The sequence below is a fragment of the Aquila chrysaetos genome, chromosome 2 (genome assembly GCF_900496995.4).
Source record: "Aquila chrysaetos chrysaetos chromosome 2, bAquChr1.4, whole genome shotgun sequence".
Lineage (NCBI taxonomy): Eukaryota > Metazoa > Chordata > Aves > Accipitriformes > Accipitridae > Aquila > Aquila chrysaetos.
Window position 1 is genome coordinate 28680283 of NC_044005.1, and position 23088 is coordinate 28703370.

The following is a 23088-nucleotide window of genomic DNA, read 5'->3' on the forward strand; positions in this document are numbered from 1 at the left end:
ATTGCCACAACGTAAAAGCTTCTGTAGCTGATATTACTGTTGGACTTTGTGTGATGGCATTGAGGCATTTTTTTCAACTATTAGCCTTCCCAAGGGTTCTTTTCAGACAAAATGTTATGCATCAGCTCTTATTTGAGTGTAAGCCTATTGAATAGCATTCTCCTCTCTGCCAACTTGGCAGCAAGTTCTCATGCTAATAAAAGAGGTTACCCCAGATAGAGATCCCAGATGTGCCTGAACTACTTTTATTAGGACTACGGAGGGGCTCAGTGTTTCCTTCTAACTGTTTTCAAAAAAGGTGTGGGCTTGCCTTCATAATTGCCCAGAATTGTATTACATCACTGGAAATTTTTTGCTCAAAATGAATAAAATGTTAGATGTGTTAGCATAGAACACAGCTTAGGAAATACTGATATTCAGAACAATTAATGCCTTTTGCCGCAATACAAACCCTGATTTGACCTGACTGAATTCTGTAGAGAGAGAGAACATTGCTGTTTAACATTGAGGTAAAAATACCTTCCTTTGGTATGTATTAATGAGATTCAGCATCATGATTAGAATAAGTAACAATAGATGTTTCTCAGAACAGCAACATACCTGTGGCACATGATATACTTCACTATAGTGTCAGTTATTCCTTGAAACTGATGAACACTGTTTGTTGTGTAGAATTATTATTGAACTTAGTGATAAAGCCAACTTAGTGATTGCCTGATAGGGGGCTGTTGTAGACTGGAATTGCTAACATCAATATTCTGGGGGTTTTTTAAGTGTTATATAGTAAGTAGCAGTTTAAATAGAAGTTTTATTGCTAAAAATGTATTCAAAATTTCTCCATACTGTCTAGTTGAACGTGTTGGCTGCAGTTTTAAAACTGCAAAAAATAGGGTAATCTAACTGAGATGCTTAGTAAAATAATATAGTTTGTTAAACTCACTGTTGCTAGCCATAAATCATAAATAATAAGATGTTTACAATTTTAAATCATAATCTTGATTTTCCTTTCAAGGCCACAAGCTTCCTGTTGAAACCTTTATTGTTGTCCAAATGTGAATAGAGAAAACAAGGTTTTAATTAAAATAATTCATTGCTTGCTTTTATTGTTCATCTTATTATTAAATTATGGAAAATGAATGGTGCTCTAATTTCTGGTCATGTCTCTGGTTGATTTTTATTGTAATTGTGTCAGATATAAAAAGAAAGAAACTGCACAGTGGATTCATTTCATAGTGAAACACATGATAGTATTCCATTTCAGATTTTCAAAAACAGGGTTTGACTCAAAGAATCCCATTAGTTTCAATGGGCTTTGGATCAGGCACAGGGTTAACAGCTTATTTTTCAAACAACTAGAAAGAGGTGTAAATGTCAAAGGTGATAGCTATACTGTGAGTTCCATAAACTACAAAAAAAAGTTACTACTAAAACTCTATTTTTCCTTAGTTTAACAGCTTCTATGAAAATAGTGTTAATAAGTATATCAGGAACAGTATATAATAATGAATCAGATACGTAAAAAAACCTTTAAAACTTCTTTTATATAATAATTGGAAAGTTAAAGTGACTTAAAATCCCTGACTTCTCATGCTGTGATGTAAATTGTATTTTTTTTAGGTTCCAAATTCAAAGAGGGAAAACTGATCCGACCGGTTACAAGAGCCTGGGGGACTGTTTTAGGACTATTTTCCAACGAGAAGGGTAAGAGTATATGTTTTTAAAATTGTCAATTTTATGTGACCTTTTTTAATCACCCATTTTCCAGACATTAGATCCTCCTCCTATTCCAGCCTTTTTTGCAATTGCCAGAATTTAGCAAACGTAGTCTTACATAACAAGCACAATTTGAAAAGTCTTAGCATTACTTACACTCACAATACCAACTTTTGCTGTTAGGATATGTTTAAAGACCAGAATGCACAGCTGTGTAGAGACACCGGGGGCAAACGCTGCTTCAGTACTGGGAGCAGGATGGCCGCATCAGTGTGGTGCAGTATCTAGGCTCTTGGCTCGTCTTGTCCTGGTTTTCTGAACTAGCTCAGCCTGAGCCATTACCAGTTCAGTGAAGTACTTGGTTCCAAGCTCTGATGAACTGGCATTCCCAGTTAGCTGTGGTAGACAATGTTTCCAGGACCTGTGTGAGAAAAATTCCACAGCTTTTCAGTTTGACAGAATATGGAAAAGGGTTTATGGTCCTTAGTCACCTGAATCGTACCAGCTTCAGAAGGTACCACCACTCTGAGCCTGAACTCCTCTAAGGGACTTGGGCTCTGATCCAGAAAGGCATTTAAATACACGCTTAATTTTATGAGCAGTCCAGTTAAAGCCACTAAATGTAATGGGACTGATCATATGCTTAAAGTTAAGCCTGTTATCCACAGGAGCTCTTTGGGAGCTAGCCTTTAATCAAGGTAACTCTAATTAGTAAATCCCAGTTTTGAGTAGCTGGCAGGCTTTCCATCGGAACTTTGTAAATACAACAGTAACCCATTTTTTATCCATATATTCATCAAAATGGAACTGTTCTTATATATAGTGGCACAGATGCCACGTATGAAGGCAGCATAGGTGCAGTGAGGCACAGACTTCTTGTGTCCACAAGATGTACTGGAAAAACAGAGGTGAGACGAGCAGTGAAAACGAAGAACTAGACCGGTTTTGTTTCTTGCAGTGAGGTTTAGCTAAGCTACTCTACATAAGTATGTAGATGTAGAACTGGATGGTTTCAGCTGCTAAAGTAGGGAGATGTAGAGAAGTTTTGTTAAGGTGTTGAGAGAGGAAGTTGTCACATTTGCCCGTATCAGTAGTAAATTTATTTTTGATGAAAGACTAATGTTGTGCATTATCACTACAAGGCATTAAAAAGCTTAAAAGCTAAAAAGATTTCTAAAAAATGATAACTTGTGGCTTCTGGGGTTTTCTAAGCTGAGTATATGTTAATTTTTATTGCTTCTCAAAAGAAAACTATGGGTTTTGCAATAGGAAAATATTAATATTTGCAATCACGTCAATCTATTTTTAAATACAGAACTAGTTTCAATATTTAAGTCAGTGATCATGAAAATGCTATTTATCTCATCCAAACTCACTGGTACACACATTTTGTTGAACTAGTCACAAAATGTAAAATTAAGAATGGGTAGACGTATCTGGAGAACGAGTCTAAATCGAGAGACAGCTTCCAAGTTAATTGATTTTTTGTCTTATTTTATTGCCTGTATGATTACATTGTGTTCCTGGATATTTGTACAACCCACATGTATAAAATAGTAGCAGGACACCGCAAACTTGAATGTACCATTCAAAATATAGTTCCCTTACTATTTGGGGGAGGGGGAGAAGGAAACAAATACTCTTATGTTTCAATTGTTTTACATGTTGTGCTTTTCAAGTGCTTCTCAGAGACATAGCTTTCACTTATTCTATGGATTTGACTCCACTATTATTTTACCAGTGTTCAAACAGTGTGCTGCCTAACACACATAAACTGTTTGACTGTGGAGAAACAATGGAGGGTCTGAGCACAGTAGTCATCTGTGAATGAACTTCAGAAAGGAGAGACAAAGATTGTTGGGTTGTGTTTTTTTTCTGTAGAATGCTTGTGCCCCAATAGTGGAATCAAACCAGAATATTTTTTTATATTTATATTAAGGCATGACTCTGTAAGCTGGAAAAGATGTTTACATGAAATTATAGATTTAAATCACAATTTAGCAGTGGATTGCACTAAATTTCTGTCGGGCTAGAGCTAATACAGAGTTTTACTTGCCTGTTGCAAAAGCAGTAAATACTGATCTAAACAAAAAGCAAATGCTATGAATACCTATTTTTCTCCAGGAAGTTAGACAGAGGCAGAAGGTCACATTTAAACAGTCATCAGTAGTAAGCACTAGGAAAAAAGGAGACGAAGAATCTCAGATACAATGTAATCTTAAATTTTGGCTAAAAATAAAGAAATGTAATCAACTGATCCTGAAAAACCTGTCTGACTCCATGAGTCTTGCATTCCCATCCACACAAGTTGCCCAGTTTCTGGAGCATGGTGATTATGCCACTTGTGAGAGAAGCAAGAGAGGTGACTGTGAAGTATTTTAGTTAATGGAAACCTTGAATCCTGATAACCCCCTCCTTGGGTGACCACAAAACCATGCAGAAGAGGGCACCAAGAAAAGGCTTCACATTTAGATACCAAGCAACAAAAACAATTTACAATTTATGAGGTGTTCAGATTCAGGTGTGTAAATTTGGGAGAAGGGTACAAGAAATTCATTCATGCCCCATGTTTATTTCATATTGGCTATATGAAATACCCCCATCAGAGTGTGGCATTTTTAGACTGATTTTCTGTAATACCTAATTCAGTGTACACTGACTAAAAAGAGTCTAGGCATCTCTCTCCAGTACTCGGAATTCCCTGCTGGCATATGTGATTTTATGTTAAGTTGACTACAAAACAAACTAATTAAATAAAGGAACATAGTGGGAAAAGAAATGTTACTAATGGCCTGCTCCTGAAAATGTTTACATTTGGGAATAGTGCTTATGCTCATTTGTACTTATATTTTCAATAATAGCAACTACGGTGAGCTAGAATGTCAGAGCCCAGTTCAGGCAAGACACTTCCTAATGCTTTAAATTTTTTACCTTGTTGACATTAAGTATGCAGAATCAGCCTAGGAAGTACTTATTTTTATGACTATATATGCAAATGTTTAATTTGCTGCAGTGCCTCTTACTGAAAATTAACCAGTATTATGTTACTACAGTATCACAGTAGTAATCTGATGATTTCATGGAAAGCTTCTTCATCACAAACAATGGCCAGGATTTCTTTAATGATCCCTCTGATTTTCTCCTCATTATGATGAAAAGGACAGAGGAAATATTTCCATTCTAACCACTAATAGAACACTGTCCTTTCAAAGAATCTGAAGACTCCTTTATCTTCACAAAATACTAGAAGTTTCTTCACCAAAAAACCACAGAAAAAAAGGCCCTACAAAAGCTCCCTTCCCCCAGACTTTGAGTGGCTCTTTAGATGGAAATAAATTTTCTCCACAGGGAATTAAGTTCTTCAAAGAAGGATCCATCCCTTGAACTCTTTTCTTGTCTTACAAGAAAATGGGAGCCACAAAACATAAAATTTAATTGAGACTCACTAAAGGAAGGCTCAGTCGAGCAGAGCATTAAAGGTCACATAGCTTTCTATTAAAGGGAGGCAGGAGTATTAACTTCAGGGCTTTTGTGAACTTGTGTTGGGAGCATCCAGTCGCTGCCAATTGCACGGGGGCTGCAGCGGCATGAATCTGCTCAGGTGGTGAGCAACCTCTGCTCAGCTGGATTCACTAGGAGCCGTGCGTCCGAGCTTCTCTGGTTTCGCTTATGAGATGATGCATGAATTGACAGATCTTTGACAGCAGAGGTAAACCCACCAGGAGCATATCTGTTTATTGAGGAGTGACAGCTTTATAGCCAACATAAAAATAATCTGATGTTTATTGGGGAAAATGTTTGGATACAGGATTAACTGAAACCATTAATAGAGAGAACTATTCGTTCCTTTTAGATCTTACAAATAAGAGGTTAGGTTATGTTATATGACCAATTTTTGTATCATCATCATCTTTACTGCATTTGTATTCACTCGCTTCTTCTTTGATAATGACTTAGGTTTGAATAGGAAATGTAAGAATAAACCGACGGTCTAGCTGAATGTATACGTTGCATTTATATTAAAGACACATGGTGTTATGTCTCATATTAAGAATGGAAAATTATGCCCATCTGCACTGTCTTAATTTGGAGTTACAGCATTAAAATGATGGATGCTGTTATTTTGAGTCTGTAAACAACTTTGTTCTTATAAACTTGGATTTTCATGGGCTCATAATTTTAACAGTAAATGTTCTGGGTTACAGTTGGCTTTTTTGGTAGGCACTCAGTCAAGAAACCTGTTGCTTTCTCAGTCATTGGTTAACTTCCCTGAAATAGAAAGGGTAGTAGTGTCCTGCTTTCCAGTTTTATAACTCAATATTTGAATAAGTTACAGTTTAAAGTGCTGTTAGCCTTCCTTAGAAATAGATAGTCCTGGGAAAGTGCAAAACAATTGTCATTGATCATTTGAGACTCCATTTCTTCTGCTGAGTTATTTGATTATTTATGTTGAATCTGGTTTGGGAAGGAACAAGTACCTCCACCTTTACACAGCCCAATAGCTTAATAACTATTCCTGTCTTGTTCTCAGCACCACCTTACCACTCTCTTGTACCTATAATTCTCTGTATGACCACACACCTTTTTTTTAATAAGCAACACCCTGACTCATACATTAGTGGGATTAGGTTATAAAGCTGCGCAAAACTTGTCAGCTATGGGTGGAGTGGGTGGGAGAACAGCCAAGACTAAGCAGGAGCTGGATGAGTGTGGAGTTGTCAGCAAACATGCAGAAGCTGGAGGGTTCCTGGTTTTGATAGCAGTGATCGTTCATCAATTAAGGAATTTGCTAGCACTCTCCTTTGTCCTGCCTCTATCCATCAGCTGTCTGTGGTGGTAACAAGTGCTTGAGAGACTACAGCAGTGCTCTTGAGGCCTGGCTCTCCCAGCTGGCTGCAGATGATACTCTGCTGCTTCTAATTGCCAACAGGTCAGGGAAGGAGACTTGCAGGATTGCCAGCCCTGCAGGCAAGCACCAGCCTCTGGCACTCACCAGCAATCATCACTGCCCGTTCCTGGGGCCCAGCTGGATGTGTGCTCTTCCAGCTGGGCTGAGGAGACCTAGCAAAAGGCTGCCAAATAAGTGCTATACAAGATACACATACTTGGCTACCCTGCGCCTGAATCCTTCAATGAAATTGCCGACCAGGGAAGTGTGACATGGTCAGTCATCCAAAAATCCCTTTTCCCAGTGAGCAGTTATGAAGCGGAGGTTCATTTCCACTTGCTGGAGGCATAAATTCCTGTGGTATCAAAAGACCAGACTTTGGCTCTGCTCTAAGTGCTCTGAGGCAAGCAGAAGCGGTAGATGAAGATGTTATTTCCCCCCACAGCTATCTGCCCCACTCTTTGGTTTCTTGTAGGCACTTCATACTAGGCAGAGCAGAAGCAACTTGGACCCATGCATGCTTGCTACCTTCAAGAATGTTGTTTCTTGGTAGAGACCCACCTGCACTGCCCGTTTCAGAGACTGATCTTGCAAACTGCAGTACAGCCACCTTTTCTCTTCTGCCCCCACTACAGGAACAGTAACTTCCACCTGAACACTGAGGAAAGTCTGCTAGCACTTGTACTTCAGAAGTATCTGTACATAGATCCCTCTCTTTTCTAGTCCTGCTGTCCTGCCTCACACTTAGGAACTCATAATACTTGTACAAGCCTTGCTAAAATGAGACTGAAGATGAAAAAAAAAGGCACTACGGTACCAAAATGTCTATCTATCCTGATGCATCCCCAGAGTCCAAGTATATTGCTAATTTTTCTTCTCTTTTTCCCACACATTGTAGAAGTATTCTGTGGGTCACATTATGCTACATTGGCATTTTCCTGCTATACTGTTATGTCTATTGCAGACTTCACTAAAAACCTGTGATTTAGAGTATCAGAAATAATGATCACATTCCTGTGTGAAATAATATCATCTGAAATGTAAAGAGTCAATTAAGCTTTATAACACCTTGCTGAATTGAGAACTGTAACTGAAATCGTGAAGGACAGTGTATTGGCTTGAACTGTGAACCTGTGTGAAATCTGTTGGCTTTTGTGGATAAAAATTAGTCTTAGAGCTGAATTTTTGAACCCTTGTGCTTGCTTTGCATATCTTCAAAGAAGAAACGCTCAGTGTTAGAAAAGCTAGTATTTGCATATTTTCAGGGAACGTGAGCTTGCAAAATTTAGGTAAGGACGTGGCAAGTTCTCGTGGTACGTAATTTAAATTATCAACTGTTTAATATGTCCATTTGCTTTTGGAAATGAGCGATTCCATTTGTGTTGCCATTTTTTCTGTTGGTTGAGACTTGGCTCTTACAAGCAAAGTCTCTTCCTCTGCAGGCAAACCGCGACACTCCTCAGCAAGTGCCTCGTGCCTGTGCAGTTTGGAAGACAGGATTCACGTGGCCCTGTGGGGAACAGGGCTCACAGATCTGCAGTGAAAGGAAAAAAGGTGCCTTAGCATAGACTTAAGGTGCCCCATGATAAAAGAATTTCAGAATTTCTTCTGGGTAATTAGCAAGAGTTCCTTCTTCATAATCCATGACATATGTATGCAGAGTAATAGATCTGCTTTCCCTGTAACTGTTCTTGTGCCACTTACTCTCACTTTACCCCATGTCTTACTGTACATAGACCTACGTGCAATATCTGGTCTTACTGTTTTCAGTTTCATTTGGTTGTCTATAGTTTGTTTGGACTTGTGTCTTAAAACTCTCATTTTTGTTCTTACACTGAATGGGTGCTGAGCCATAAAATTTAAATGATGGTACTTCAAGATTAGAGAAGGGGAAGGCGTAAAATTTGACGGACAAAATTTTCCTGATAATTTAGTTTAAGATTGTGATTTGTATTATGCTCACAAGGTTTTAGATCAAATATGGCCACAAAGGAGACATCTTTTGTGTATCTATATGAAGGTTATATGCATTCTGCTTTCATTTGTAAATAAACATTCACGTTTGATAAATCAATTTTGTCTCATTTCCCAATAAAAACAGCAAAAATCTCAGGAAATTCTGATGCCTCATTATGTTTTAAAATGCATATACATATGTGTATGCATGCCTATTTATAAAATGTTCATGCATTCTCTTAGTCTCTATGTAGATAAAAATTAACCAGTTCATAATCCAGTGAAGTTTTGCCATCAATCCCAAGCAACTGGATGCTTCTGCAACACTAGTCAGTCATGGAACAAAGATGATACTTGTTCTTTTAACCTGTAGGTCTCAAAACACTTCACAGAAGGAGGAAGTACCATTATCTCAACTGTGCAGATGGGGATGCTGAGGTGTAAAGTGCCAGGGAGTCAAGCAGATCTGGACCAGAGCATGTACACAGGTGGTTCTCATGGAGCAGCCTGTTACCATGTCATTTGTTTGCCCCATGCTAGCATGTTAATATCAAAGCTCTGAGGAACATTTGTGTTGGACATAAAATTGCATTCTTTGATACAGGCTGCTAATTCGGAAGGGGTCTTGAAGACTTACTTGGCAATCCATTTTGTGAAGTAGTTTGTCTGAGGGCATACATGGAGGTAGTGGCAGTTTTAAGCCTGAAGCTGGATAGCCTGACTGCAAGGCTAGTGCCCTGTTCAGAGGACTGTGCTGTCTCCAGATAGTCAGCAGTATTTACAGTGATGTTACTGTCATGAGGTTTTCATCATCCCCTTCGGGCAGGAATCCTCTGCTCCTGACTGGAGGTTCCCTACCCCCATCTTCATATGTTAACACTTGAAAACATAAGAAATGGCTCTGGAATGTGAAAAACTTCTATTCCCAGTTTTACGTGTGTAGCTCTCTGAAATACAATGAGGTTGTACTGGTGTGACTAAGAGCAGCGTTTGGCTAACCATGTTTTTATTACTGATGGACACACATTTTACTTGCAAAATTTGATCTGGTATGTATGGCAACACAGTAAACAAGGACACTCTCCTAAAGAATCACTTCTGAGAATCATATGCTTTAAAGATGAAACACATGCTTATTTATTTCCCATAGGAACAGAACACAAGAAAATCACGTAAATCTTATAAGCACCTTAGAAGTAAACAGGCCAGACTTTAACTGGCATTAGTCATTATTGTTTGCTGAGGCCACTGGAGGAACACCCGTTTACATTGAGTAAGTGTCCGTTCTGTATTTTTTAAAGGTCCAAGTTGTATTTTTTTTAAGTTTCAAATATTTTCATAATCAGATTGTTTTAATCTTAAAGTTATGATTTCTTGTGTCTCTATTTTCTACTAATATAACATCAATAGAACTTGTTATAGTATTAGTATTTATAGCAGTAGCTCCTACAGGCCTCAGTTTGGAATCAGACGACTGCATTATAAGATGCTTATACTTAGAGTAGTAAGAAGATACCTTCAAGAACTGTTCACAGTCCATTTTTATCCATCTACTCTACTTAGTGAAAGATCAGCAGAACTTAAATTTTTAGTCCTTATGATTTTAACATTCAAGAGTATTTCTCATTTACCACATTAGGTTCCTGCTGGTTTCAAACATCTTGTTTAAATAGATCAATGTAATAATTATGCTTCTAAAAAACCTCCTTTTAGTTTAGTGTGTGGAAAATATCATACTATGCTGTATTATCGGGTTCTCTGAATGTGTTTATGTTCTCTGAACGTGAAGAACATATCTGCCAAATTTGGTAGCCCAGGATAACGGCCATGAATTTCTCCCACTTCAGTAATTGGTTCAGCGTGAGGGGCTGCAGTATTTCATGGCGGTGACAGCAACATTCCCCAGCGCTCCAAGCAGAGGTTTGCACCGGGGGCCCTGATGGGGTCATTTCTGCCCGGCACCGTTCGCCCGGCTTTGGGCAGCGACGCGGTGCCGCAGCTGAGCCCCAAAACGTCCCGTGCCTTTGGGTGCAGTCCCCGGTGCGTGGAGCGGAGGGGTGCTCCGCAGGCGGCCGAGCTGCTGAGCCGAGAGCCATCTAGAGTTAGAAAGCTGGGAAGAGCTCACACACCGCGTGTTGCCCTTCTCCAGGGCTTCCTTGGCTCACCCAGGGCTGTACGAAATTTTTCAGCTAGTGCGAAGCTTTCAGGTCATGAGCCAAGACCCCTCTGAGTTTAGTCACAGCCAGGGCTGTATATCCTCTGCGCAAGGGTTTCATGAATTACTGTTAAGACTAAGTGGCTAAATTAAGCTTAAGTCATGCTTTCGGATCATGCTGCTTTTTGGGGATCTGTCCCCACACAACTTGCTTGTTCTGAAATGGTATATATATAGCGCCGTCAGAGCCCTCCGGAACTGAAACCTGTATTTAAAAGGTGAGAAACTGATTCTAGCCCTGATGGAGCAGTGGCGAATCTCTCAAATCTGAGCCGGTGTGAGGCTGTCATGCCCAGCTGCAGGCAGATAAAAGGATCCGAAATCTATCTGAAACCTTTTTCTCATCAAAGGTAATAGCTCTGAAATCTGAAGATGACATAGTCAATAGGCAGCTGTCAGAATTCACTATTTATCTGTTATGTAAACTTAGCCATTAACATTCAACATTTCATAAACACAATAGTAGATGCATCATGAGATGCAAAATTAGTTGCAATTATGTGTTGTGCTTCTTTAAAAGGCAAATTGTTATTCACTTCTCCGTAATTTGGGCTTCTAGTAGCCATTAATTGTTCACCTATTCTTTAAAGAAAAATTCCCCTGTATCAAGGGAAAAAACAGTGACCAGAGAACAGATAAATCACTTTTATGTCCTTAGAACAGCTGACTTTACACTTTTATTACATTGTTTGAAAAAGCATCTTTTCATCTGGAAGGAATCAGTTTAAAATGTGATTGTCAACACAACGAAACCAGCTTTCTGTTTAAAATGGCTGCTCGTGAAGCTTAGAACTACAGTTTTGCCAGGGATTTCTTTACAGACGTTAGTTACTAGAACCAAGAGATTTTAGATGGGATGTTCACAGGAAATACCTGGCAGACAGCGTAAAATGCAAAGTAAAGCATTTTTATTTAAGCTGTAGGAAGCATGCATGTAAAATGAGCAACAATGTTTTAGGTCAAAAGCATTCTTTTTAAAATAGAAGTTTAGAAGTTTGTAGTTTGAAGTGGGCAAGAGAAAAAATCCTCATTAATTTTTTCGTGTCTTGACCTAACTAATCAGACAACATACATTTAGCATATTTCTTAGATTATATTTCATACTTATTTATAATGACACTATTATACCTCTCTCTAATCTGCATGTCTTTACTTCATCTAATTTCATTTTATTCACTGGTTACATCTGAAAACACAGCTTTGTCTCTTTTATGCCAATCCTTTTAATTACTGTAGTCCTCAGTTTTTTATTTATATATAATTCTGCTTGATTTGAACCCCTGAAATTTTTAAATCTCTAACAATGCAGATGAAGATCCTATGCAAAATAAAGTATTGCATTCAGTGATAAAACATTTTCACTCCAGCAATAATTGAGCTTTACATTACATACATTTGCTCATTATTTTAACTGTAAATTATGAAGATGTATTAGAATAGGTAGAATTTTTTCAACACTCATCATTTTCTTGTTTTCAGGGTAGACTAATTATATGTTACTTATAATATTTTTACTAACAGCTTTGTTTTATCCCATACTCTGAACATATAGGTATCCTCAGGTTTTTTCCTAATACGTTCCTTTGGTTTCTTTTTTATGTTAGAAGATGAATAGCATTATATGAGAAACTTCTAAAATACATCTTTGTTAGAAAGACAGTTTTTCCCTGGCAGGCTTCTTTTTGTTGAGTCACAGAGCTGCCATTGCAGCCATAACTGCTAGGTATGCTGATCATTCATCTTTAACACCTTTACCAACCCCTCTTCTCTTTGCAATATTTTTTACCCAAGGTGAAGTCTTCCTGTATATCATACTTCACATTCTGAAAGAAATTTAGTAAGCTAGAAATTGAGGATGTCTATGCTTGACTATGGAGGAGAAATTATTCATCTAAAGCAATGCACCAACTCAAAATAAAAAGGCAGTATAAATAGCTATGAATATTTGACAGTTATGTATATTTTCCATGGAATGCATCTTAAATAAAACAAGGTAAAATGAGGAATTAGCATTGAGTATGGAAATATTTTAGAAGAGTGTATTTTTATATAATGCTAACTCATATTTTAGGGTACATTGCATTCCATATGACTGAGAATCAAACTGTGAAAAAGAAATAGTTTACTTTGCCTGTTATGCTATTTGGCTCTTCAAAGAAAATAAAATTCTAAATACATATGAGGGTGGTTTTTTAATTTTCACGTTCTTTGCTTATGCAACTTTACTTACAGCCTTCTGTGGTTCTTTACCCTATATATAACAATACTAACTTTAATGCAGTAGAAATCATTTTATTTAATTATAAAAATGTCTATATCGAGTGTAGTGTGTGTATAACACGCTGCATCTCCTTACAGGAATGCATGCATATAAGCACAGATAAACTGTACTGTTGCATTCTATCCAGCGTAGAAAGCTTCTTTATAGTAAGCCGGCAGGCACTTCATAGTAAATTTCTGAAGCTTTCGTGTAGCATACGGGGCAGTAACTCTAACTCTGAAGCATCGGCTGGAGTTATGAATACAAGATCAATTCCCATGCTTTTTATTTTTTACAGCTTGCCTTCAGTGTTTGTGTATTTGTGCGTATTTTGGCTTTGCCTGAACTTGCATATACACTGTTTTGTAGCTGACTATCATGCACTGGGTGTCTCAAGTACAGAATGATTTTTTAGGATTTATTTTAGTCTGATAAATGGAATTTTCCATAATAAGTAAACACCTCTGCATCATAGGAATTTGGTAGCCAAACCCAATAATTCTATTTATTGTTCCTCGTAGCAGTTGAACTCATTGGCAGGGACAAATACTTCTACACTCCTGATGCCTCCTAATCTAGGTAGGGGATCAGATTACTTACTGTCAAAACATTTCTTAATAAAACTCATTTTTTTCATTATTTGAATCCCACATAAAATAATTCTATATCCTGACTTAACAAAAGTCAAGTTTTGATCAATGTACCTTCTTTTCTTTGCAAAACCCCATTTTAAAACAAATTAAATATTCCACTTATGTCTTAAAGTAAAAATATAAATTCAAATAGTTTTCTGTATAAAATACTTGATAATATCAAAAAATGTCTTAGATATTTTAAGAGCTTATTTTTTTGCACCATTTATATTTGGAAATATTGTCTATCTGGTATGAATTACCATTTAGTATATAGGTAATATTTATTCTTATGATTGCCACTGTGATTTAGAAGAATCCATTTTGTGGATGAAAGTAAAGTACTAACTAATTAGCGTTTGAGCGTTTGTTTTAATATATTCTCACATAATATGCCTCTACCTTTGAAAACACAAAATAGTATATTTGCATAATATTCAGATTTTCATATGTTTATTGGGTCACAACATATTAAAGTATTTCATCTCAATTTTTTTCATCTTTTCTTAATAAATGGGTAATTTAATTAAAATATCAAAACTAATTTAGGTTTTCTTTAGGAAGTATGTAAAAGGCAAACCAAAACTTTCAGGTACATTTTAAAAAATCCTGCGCAAGTGAAATATATTGTCACAATTTTGAGAAAAACAAAATGTCTCCATCAATATTTCAACAGCTCATGTTAATAATTGCAAATAATTAATAATTTTTAAAGCTGTAATATTACAACAAGAAAACTAACAGTATGTTTTTGTACAAATAGCAATTTTCATAGGCTTTCTCCAAAATTTTTGTAATAGTAATTTTATCTGGCATTACATGAAGAAAAGGGGGAAAAGACAATTTAATGTATTCCTGAGAACAGTTACAGTGGTGTAAGAGGTGAAAAATTGACTAGTGAGCAGTTTAACGTAGGGAGAGTTAGCTGTCATTGCAAAATGCTGTGAATCAGTGGCAAGGAAGTTTTCCTCAGCATCTTGTTTGGGAAAATGCAGTTTTAGAAGTAGGTCTTTCTAAGTTACCGTGAGGGAATGCTTGGAATTTTGTCTTTCTACCAAAAAGGATTGGTTTCCCCTTGATTGTCATCAGTTTGCTAGGTTGTCCTGCTATTTAAGCTATTAAGGACTGGTGTGCTGCTTGGTCTCAGGTGATCCATAAAAAGGAATGAAGCCTTGGGAAGGTAAACCATCACCAGACTGGCTCGGTGTATCAGCCTTCCATGACGGAAGCTCTTTGTTGAGAATTGTTGGCAATTGCAGCAGTTTCCAACCGAAGATAAGAGCCAGCGTTCTCGGATAATGCCCTCGATCACACACCTGATGACAGACTCCTGCATGCAAGTTTTTTCAGGTGCTATGTTTGCTCAGTAATCCTTCAGTGCCAATCTTTTCTAAATGGTGAGCAGGTCCCGTCAGTAATGGACATCAGCCATTAAGCTTGTAATATTTGTCATATATCAGGTTACGGCTTTGTTACTGCAGTGTGATGAATGGATGCTGTTATGCTTAGAGAAAATAAAGAAGTGCTATAAATTTAGCAGTCAGTACTAAACGAGTTGCTACTTTAAAAGCCTGATTCACATCCTTCTGAAGTCTATGGAAAGTATTCTGTTGGCTAAAGCCTTTATATCAGGCCTTTAATTTTCTTTCTCTTTTAAGCAACAGAACCCAGGGCTGTCATTAAAATACAGTTCCCCGTTTCTCACTATATGCAAGTTTACACCCAAATAGTAATTTTAATGTAACTCTTACTTTAATTCTTAATGTTTATGTTCTGCACAAATGGTTTGATTAAACATGGAGGCATACAGAGAGTTGATCACAGAACCTGACAGGTCACTCATGAAATAATCAGAAATGGGATTGGGGTGTTCAAAAATTCATACGGTATTTCTTGTAGCTGTTTTTTTTCATGATCCCAGTAATTCCTATACCAGATTTTGAAGACTGTGCTCTGATTTTATGCTTTATTTACTTGTTGGCATTATTCTGGAAGTTACTCTGAATGAAGACAGAGTTAAAAAATTATTGAGGACATTAGAATCTGTCCATGGCCAAAGCCTGAATTGTGTTTCATGCTGTTTGCAAATTTCTGGGAAAGTTCAGATAGTGCCCAAAGAATTTATAATTCATTAAAATCCTTGCTGGTGACATCAAGATAAAGAATTTCCTTTTTATATTCCAGGATATAAGTAAACCTAGTACATGTGAAAAATAAGGTACTGTTTTAAGGTATAAGCCATACAAGTGGTAGCCATTGTTTGTTACTAGCCTTGTATGCACAACAGTTTAAGCCAACTACAGGCTACTAAAATGTTAATTCTAGCCATGTCCATAAAAATTCTGTATAACTATGTACTTACTAGCTAGTATGTTTGCTATAGCAACTCCAATTTCAAATGACATAATAGATATCCCGCTTCTGGGAGATAGACTATCATCTTGCCATAATAGAGATGGTAATATGTGCTGCTTAAATGTACATGCTTATTTTTAAATGATAATTAATCCCCTCAAGTTCAACCTGTAATTGCTATACAACCCTCATTTTCATACTCAAGCTAGTGGTAGTATTATATAAAGATTTACTCCTTCCCATTGTTTTTTCAATGTTAGTGCTACCAGTGGGATGACCTAAATCAGATATAAAAAAGAAAATGAGTATACATGTTGCAAAAAAATAAGAAGAGAAGAGTCAGTCAGGAGAAATACACTGAAACTTGTATAGTTTGGTGTGTTAATGCTGTGATACCTCCTATATGAAATGCATACTTAGCAGATATTTGACATAGAAAGGGTCTGGGGAACTGTGGTAGTTAGGGAAGCAAAAAGAAAAGGAAAGAGTTCCGTACCAGAAGATTACACAAAGACAAGAGGGGAAGAATAAAAAAATTTCCAAAAGCAGGTGTGAAAGGGTGCAACGTACAACAGTCTAAAAACTGGAACATATTCTTTCTGGTTTATGTAAGCAATAGTATTGGGTTTTTAGTAGAGGAAAAGAGCAAACTTGAATGTAAACTACTCAAAGTGCGCAGATCCTGGTTCTGATTGCTTAGATTATACAAATGCTTTAAAAATCTCTTTTTCCAAAAAAGAAATCCAGGATCTTTGACCAGTATAAGCTGCTGCTGCTTATCTACTCCTTAGGACCTTCCTTGATTCCTTCTGTGCCGGGTAAGACATTTCTCATTCAAAATGAAGTTCATATTGCCTTCCAGAGCATAGCACGTAAATTTGCTTCTGTCCTGCTGTGTGATCATTATAGTCTACAGTGCCGTAGGCTCTATATAAACAGTACACTCTTTCCACATTCATTAGTGACCTACAAAATTGCAGATTATTTACCAAGTTCTTCTGCGCTACCTTTCTAAGACTTTTCTGGCAAGACAACATATTAAATTACACACTTCTTAATTTTACTGTTGCCCTAGGTTTTAAGATATCCAGCACGGAAAGCAGAATTTAGACACCTATACTTCTGTCATGTAAGTAATATGCATGTATTGTACCAACAGGTGTCTAACAGGCATTTCTACAAGTCTACATGGGAATTGTACAAAATTTGAATTCAGATAAAATTGTGTAGACAGTACCTGAAATATATGGGCTAGTCATCATCTATTATACTATTTTTCTTAATAATTTCTTTTTTTTTTTAATTGCAATTCTTTTCATTTTTGAAGGGTCTTGTTCTTAATCTTAGATAGAGTTTTCATTGTCATAGAAAATGTTGTGGATAACAATGGTGAAATGTGGGGATGCCTGATAGCATTCCAGATAGCCTTGCATGTCTACATTTCCTACCTTAACTGATGCATAACCAAAGCTTCTGCTTCCGTGATTCATCTGAGACCACTTTATAAACATCTGTGAATAGAAATTCTTTCACAGGAAGAAGTTAATTATAAAGCACTTATATATGTGTAACTGTAACAGCAATATCTAAATGACACTCCTTGCACATCACTGAAAAACAGCTAAACTAAGAATTCTGTTAGCCCTCAGCGTTTGCTACTGTCTTCATATGTGTGCCCGACAGCCATGTCATCAGAAAAGAAACTAAATTAAGAACCTATTTGTGTTTAGCAGAACTTTGAAATAATCCTTAAACATGTGGGACAAAATCTGCTTTGTCCTTAGAGCAAACTATAAAGCTTGCTTAGCATCCTGCCAAAGATCATCCTACACAGAAGACACTTAAACAATAAAGCTGGCCAAACCGGTGCAGGGAGAAAGATGTGGTCAGAGCACCACTATGAACACCCACATATCTGTAGAAAGTCCCACCGGGATAGACAGACCCTGGGACGAAGGATGTGATGCAACCTACAGTGCGGACAAGGCCCCAGGTTTTGGAACTGCAAGAAGAACTGCTACTGTAAAGCTACAATATGAATTGCTTATGAATAAAGCTACTTATAAAACCAGTCCTGCACAGATACATTTTACTTAAACCAGAAAATCTGTACCAATAGTTATAGTGTCATGAAAACTGATGCATTATTTTTCATTTTTCCAACCTGTGATTGTTCTTCTTTTAATTTAGAAAATCAGATTTAACCCGAGTTAAACTACTCTTTCTGGACCATACCAGAAAGTTTGGATTTGATACTGATGAGACAAATAAAAAAAACCACGTCCAGAAAAAGATATTATCACCTAAGTCTAAAACTCTTATTGTATGAAAGTTCATGCAGTTGCCAGGTGGAGACACGTGGCAGGCTCAATCCACGTCTAGGCATTTCCAGACCGTGCCTAAAATACACTCATATGATTGGGCTCCTCATAAGATACAGTTATGTCTGCTACCTTGGTTTTGAGAAATGATAGCCTCTGAAAGATAGTTTCCTTTATACAATGGCTTAAAGGGCTTGCCCAGGAACTGGAGATTCCTACTCCTTCTGTACCCACAGGAATCCTGACCCTTAGTTCCCACTTGCTGGAGCGTGGTCTAACCACCATTTTACAGCCTCTTTTGGTAGACGTAGAGGAGGGAGACTAGAGATGAGAATACTCATTTTACATTTCTGTTGCAACTGTGTACTTCAAAATGTGTCGGTCCAGAGAGCATGGTCTGTGACTCAGTGATAGTGCATCTGGATGGAGTCGTGGCTTCTAATTCTTTTCCCTAAACTCTTTATGACAATGAGTTTATTAGAAAAAATCCCTTGCAGACGTGGAAGAGGGCAACTGAACCTGACTTTCTGGTTAAGAGAGGTAACCAATTCTTCCTACTGTTTCCCCTGCAAAATAATAGGTGTTTATCTTCTTGACCGTCTGTTTTTGAGGGGTGACTGTGAACCATGAATGATAAATGAAGGGAAGTGCTCCTCACTATGCCACTTATGCAGCAATAAGAGGTGGGATATTAAAACTTCTGTAGTTGCAGTCAAGTGGCTGCTCTGCAGAGTGAATCTGAGTCTTGCAGTACCCCACGCTGGGAAGCTTATTCTTTACAGCACCACCTTTGCTCATGAAACCCAGTTCTCCTCTGCTTGTGTGAAATAGCTGTCTGTTAGCTTGAGCCTGTGGAGTTTCATCAACCTGTTTTTCACCCAGCACAGCAACACATCAGTTCCCTGGGGCACACCACCTTCAGCAGTTACAGCATCCTGAACTAGACATTCAGTCCACACTTCTCTCTCTAACATCACCACTCCTGGGAGGCTGGTCACTATAAAAGCTCAGGCATGTAACTCAGCATGTCTACCCAAAGCTGTATAGAGCAGGTGGTGTAATCAGAAAGCAGGCAGGATGTCTTGCCACAGGCCTTCTGCTTTGAGAGGCTACAGCGCATTGTGATATATTCTCCTATTAAAAGTTTCAACTTTGGACTCAGGTTCCCTATAACTGAATAATGAAGCACATGAAGTCCGTAGCACGGCACAGTGCATCAAGTCTGTAAGTGCTAAGGGGGTGTCCCAGAGCAATGGGACTTGAGAGGGGACAGTCCTGGAAACCGACACTGTGGGACTGCAGGAGCTGGTGGTGGGGACTGCAGCCCTGGGGGGAGCATTTACAGCCCCTGAAGAGGAATTTCTGGTTTTGCTGGGAAAGAAAACATGCTGTAAAAGCAGATCTGCGCTGCAGGGATAGCACTGACTGCAGAAGTAGAGTGGTGCCTCTTGCCAAGTTTTTATAGATGTTGCTGAGGCAGGGCAGCAGCATCTCCTGCTTATTTTGCTAGCACGTGAATGCAGCCTGGCATGGTTTTAGAAGGATACTTATGGGGCTTTAGTTCTCCCATTAGCATTCCTTGGGGCCGTGCTGGCTCTTGTGCAGCATAACGGGCACGTTCCACTGCTGCACAACTTGACCTGATTTTATCAGGGCTGCATGTGCTGCTGCACCTTTGCTGAGATACATAATATGTGTCTACAAAACTGTAAACCTAGTAGTTTACTGTTCTGAATAGAGAAATAGTCAGTACCTCAGACTTCACTGAAGTTAGCCTCAGAGGCATCTGTTTTGGAGTCTTGTAGGCACCGAGTAGTAAATTGGAATAAAAGAAAGTTATTCTAGTTAATTTCTGTTTCCTGTTTTTTCATGTTTGACCTGACTTATGGAGAACAATTAAATTTAAAACAGACATTTATGATGGATTGGATCTAGTTGTAACTACTTTTTGGAACAGTTTGGTCTTTCTTTTACCGTAACTTGCTTATATTTATGTTTGTGTTTCATTATTGGAAAAAGGACTTCAGACATGCCTGATAAGAGCATGATCATTAGTGTCTTGAGTACTCACTGGAAAAACATTCAATTAATGGGAAAAAAGAGTATAAGAAATGTTGAACATTTCTTTAATTGATTATTTATGCATTTTTCACTGGAAGCTAACCACAATCTTTTCTCAAAAATATTTTGTTCTGAGTTTTATTTATTTAGCTGTACGATTTCCTTAGGCATCTAGATTTTGAACCAGATATTTAACTTAGACCATGTATTGCCAGGGATGACTCCATCAGTTACTGAGGGGTAACTGAAATTTTAAGTCAAGACTATTGAAAAAAAAGAGAGTCACAGAGAGAGCGTGCTTACAGGAGTAAGCACGCTCATTGCTGATTCCTGGGGAAAGGGGAGTTATACACAAAAGGCAAATACTCAGAGCTGGTAACAAGTGATGGCTGAGTATTCACCAGCTTCCTGGCTCACAGTAGAAGTATTTCATCTAGAAGCCAATACAATATTTATAAAAATTTCATTCCATTACTAACTACACTAAAACACTATTTTTATTTGTATTTTAATATATATCTTTCTTTGAAAAATACAGGTAATATTCTTCTTCATGGTCTTGTACTGTAATGTCATTACATTCCTACAGTGACATTCCTCCCACTGAAGGAATGTATATTTTACTGTAAAGAGATGAACTATTATTGCTTATGGAATCATGAACTGCACGCTCTTCTGATTAGTCATTCTTAAAACAGGGTGCTCTGAACACACACCAAAAGGATATCCAACAGATACAGCTTCTCATTTAAAGTCCAAACATTCCTTCTGAAATCCCAGAAAAGAAAGATTCCTTTAAATATTCCCAGTAGTCTAGGAGTAAATCACTGTAAATCTCACAGACTTCAACAACTGGAATAGAAAGACTCCCGAGGTCACACCTGAAACAGAGTTTTAGGGAGTAACATATTGCATTACTAAATGAGTCACTAGGCCAGCTGTGTTTATATATATTGTGCAATTAAAAGTTGGTGATCTTTCTCCTGATAACAATGGGGTATGCTGTACTCTGAATTCACAAGTCACATGGAGAAAAATCCACTGTTTGGCCATTATCCAAAAATGACAATGACAAGGACGTGAGCAAGTGGTGATTTGTCTTGCTCAGTCTCTGGAAGACTTTTTTTTTTGAGTTCTGTTATTTACAAAGTAATAGAAATGTTGGGCAATAATCAAGCATAGAGAGCTGACGGTATTAATATAGCATTGACGGACTGGAAACCAGATGGTCTGTCAGATAATGAAGTATTATCTGGCAAGAGATTGTTCCTGAAAGCCAACATCCTCACCTATTTAGCACTCTGGAATGTCGACATATCAGTTACCACATTCATGAGGTGGTATGTGTTGTACTTTAGAAGCCATCCCTAGAAGAGGCTTTTTAATTCAAAATTACTGCCTGATGAGAGGGTAAAAGTGCCATTATTATAGCACAGCTGGATGAGTATAATATACAGCAAGATGTGAACCATACATCCAAAATCAAGTTAAAGAGGAAAACATAATGGGCTACATCCTGATTTCTGTCTAACCAAAGCCATAGTTTCATGGATGTTTTAAACCAGCACTGCCACCAGAAGAAGCAATGGTGTATGCTGTGTGCCCAGAGCTGTATGTTCCTGCTTTTGAGCCACACTCTCCTTCGTGACAGCACATGTACTTCTGCGCCTGGTCAGGAGTCATGGATGTTGGAAAAATGATCGGATTAATATTAACTTGGCCATTAAAAAAGAAATGTGTTGGTAGTCCGGAAGGGTTCCCACTGGCTGGCTTATCACGTAGGCACACAGACATTTTGCCAGTGGAAAGGAAGGGATAGTGACTGGGAAAGGAAGATGAGGGAGATGGGATTATTTCCTTTTTGACAACAGTGCTAGTTTATGCCAAATGTGGGTGAAACCAGAATTCAAGAATAGCCAGAGCTATTGGACACAAATATGGTAAATCCCAGTTGCTGCAGCTGCCACCTGGGAAGACAGAGTGGAGAACACAAAAGGCAAGGGCAGCTGGAAGGCTAGTGAGGGCAGTGCCCAGGCTTTGGAGATACTACTCCCTGGACACCAAAATGTCTCACTGTGGCTGTGATTATAGCATAACGTGGAATGCAAAGTGAAGAAAAACAACATGAAGTAGATGGAGTGGTTTATTCAAAAGATGACAGAGAATTGGTAAGGCTATTATCGGTAAGACTATAGTTTACAACTTTGGCTTTAATTCAACAAGTCATTTTCACTGCCTTCATGGTTACTCAACTGAGAACTAGCTGGCCACATGATATTAGCTCTTTAACTCCTGTCCACTCTAGATAGTTAATATTTTCATAAGGTAAGGTATTTTCTGTAATCCCAACTAGGAAGTTCTTTGCTCAAGTGAAGGAAGAGGTACATGTTACTATTGGATGGAAAGAAAATAGTTTTGGTATAATCTGTTGACATATATAATAAATAACTGATGACTACTATTTAAGAGTAGAAACATTTTTCCATCATAGTTGGCATTATTCATTTACAACACCTAGAAAATAATTTACCTAGATAACATAAATCAGATCAAAGGGCTTCCCTTCTGTGCTTTCAGTGCTATAACATTCAATACTGATTATATAAATCATTTCTTGAAAAAGTCTGTCCCACTCAGCAAACCGATATTGAGAATGGAGCTTCAAATGGACTAAAGTGGATTTGTGG

General features: G+C 37.8%; 1 protein-coding gene across 8 annotated transcripts in view; it reads left to right on the forward strand.

The window, feature by feature from the left end:
- The window catches only part of SLC25A21 (solute carrier family 25 member 21), a 277428-nt gene that overhangs the window by 193862 nt on the left and 60478 nt on the right, over positions 1–23088 (forward strand). For 6 of the 8 annotated variants that reach the window (XM_030033238.2, XM_030033249.2, XM_030033258.2 and 3 more), the window contains exon 3: positions 1618–1701. In XM_030033238.2, the coding sequence (XP_029889098.1) occupies positions 1618–1701 (84 nt within the window). Of the gene's footprint in view, positions 1–1617; positions 1702–23088 lie in introns of those variants that run through there. The other 2 variants (XM_030033285.2, XM_030033294.2) reach the window with 2 other exon arrangements.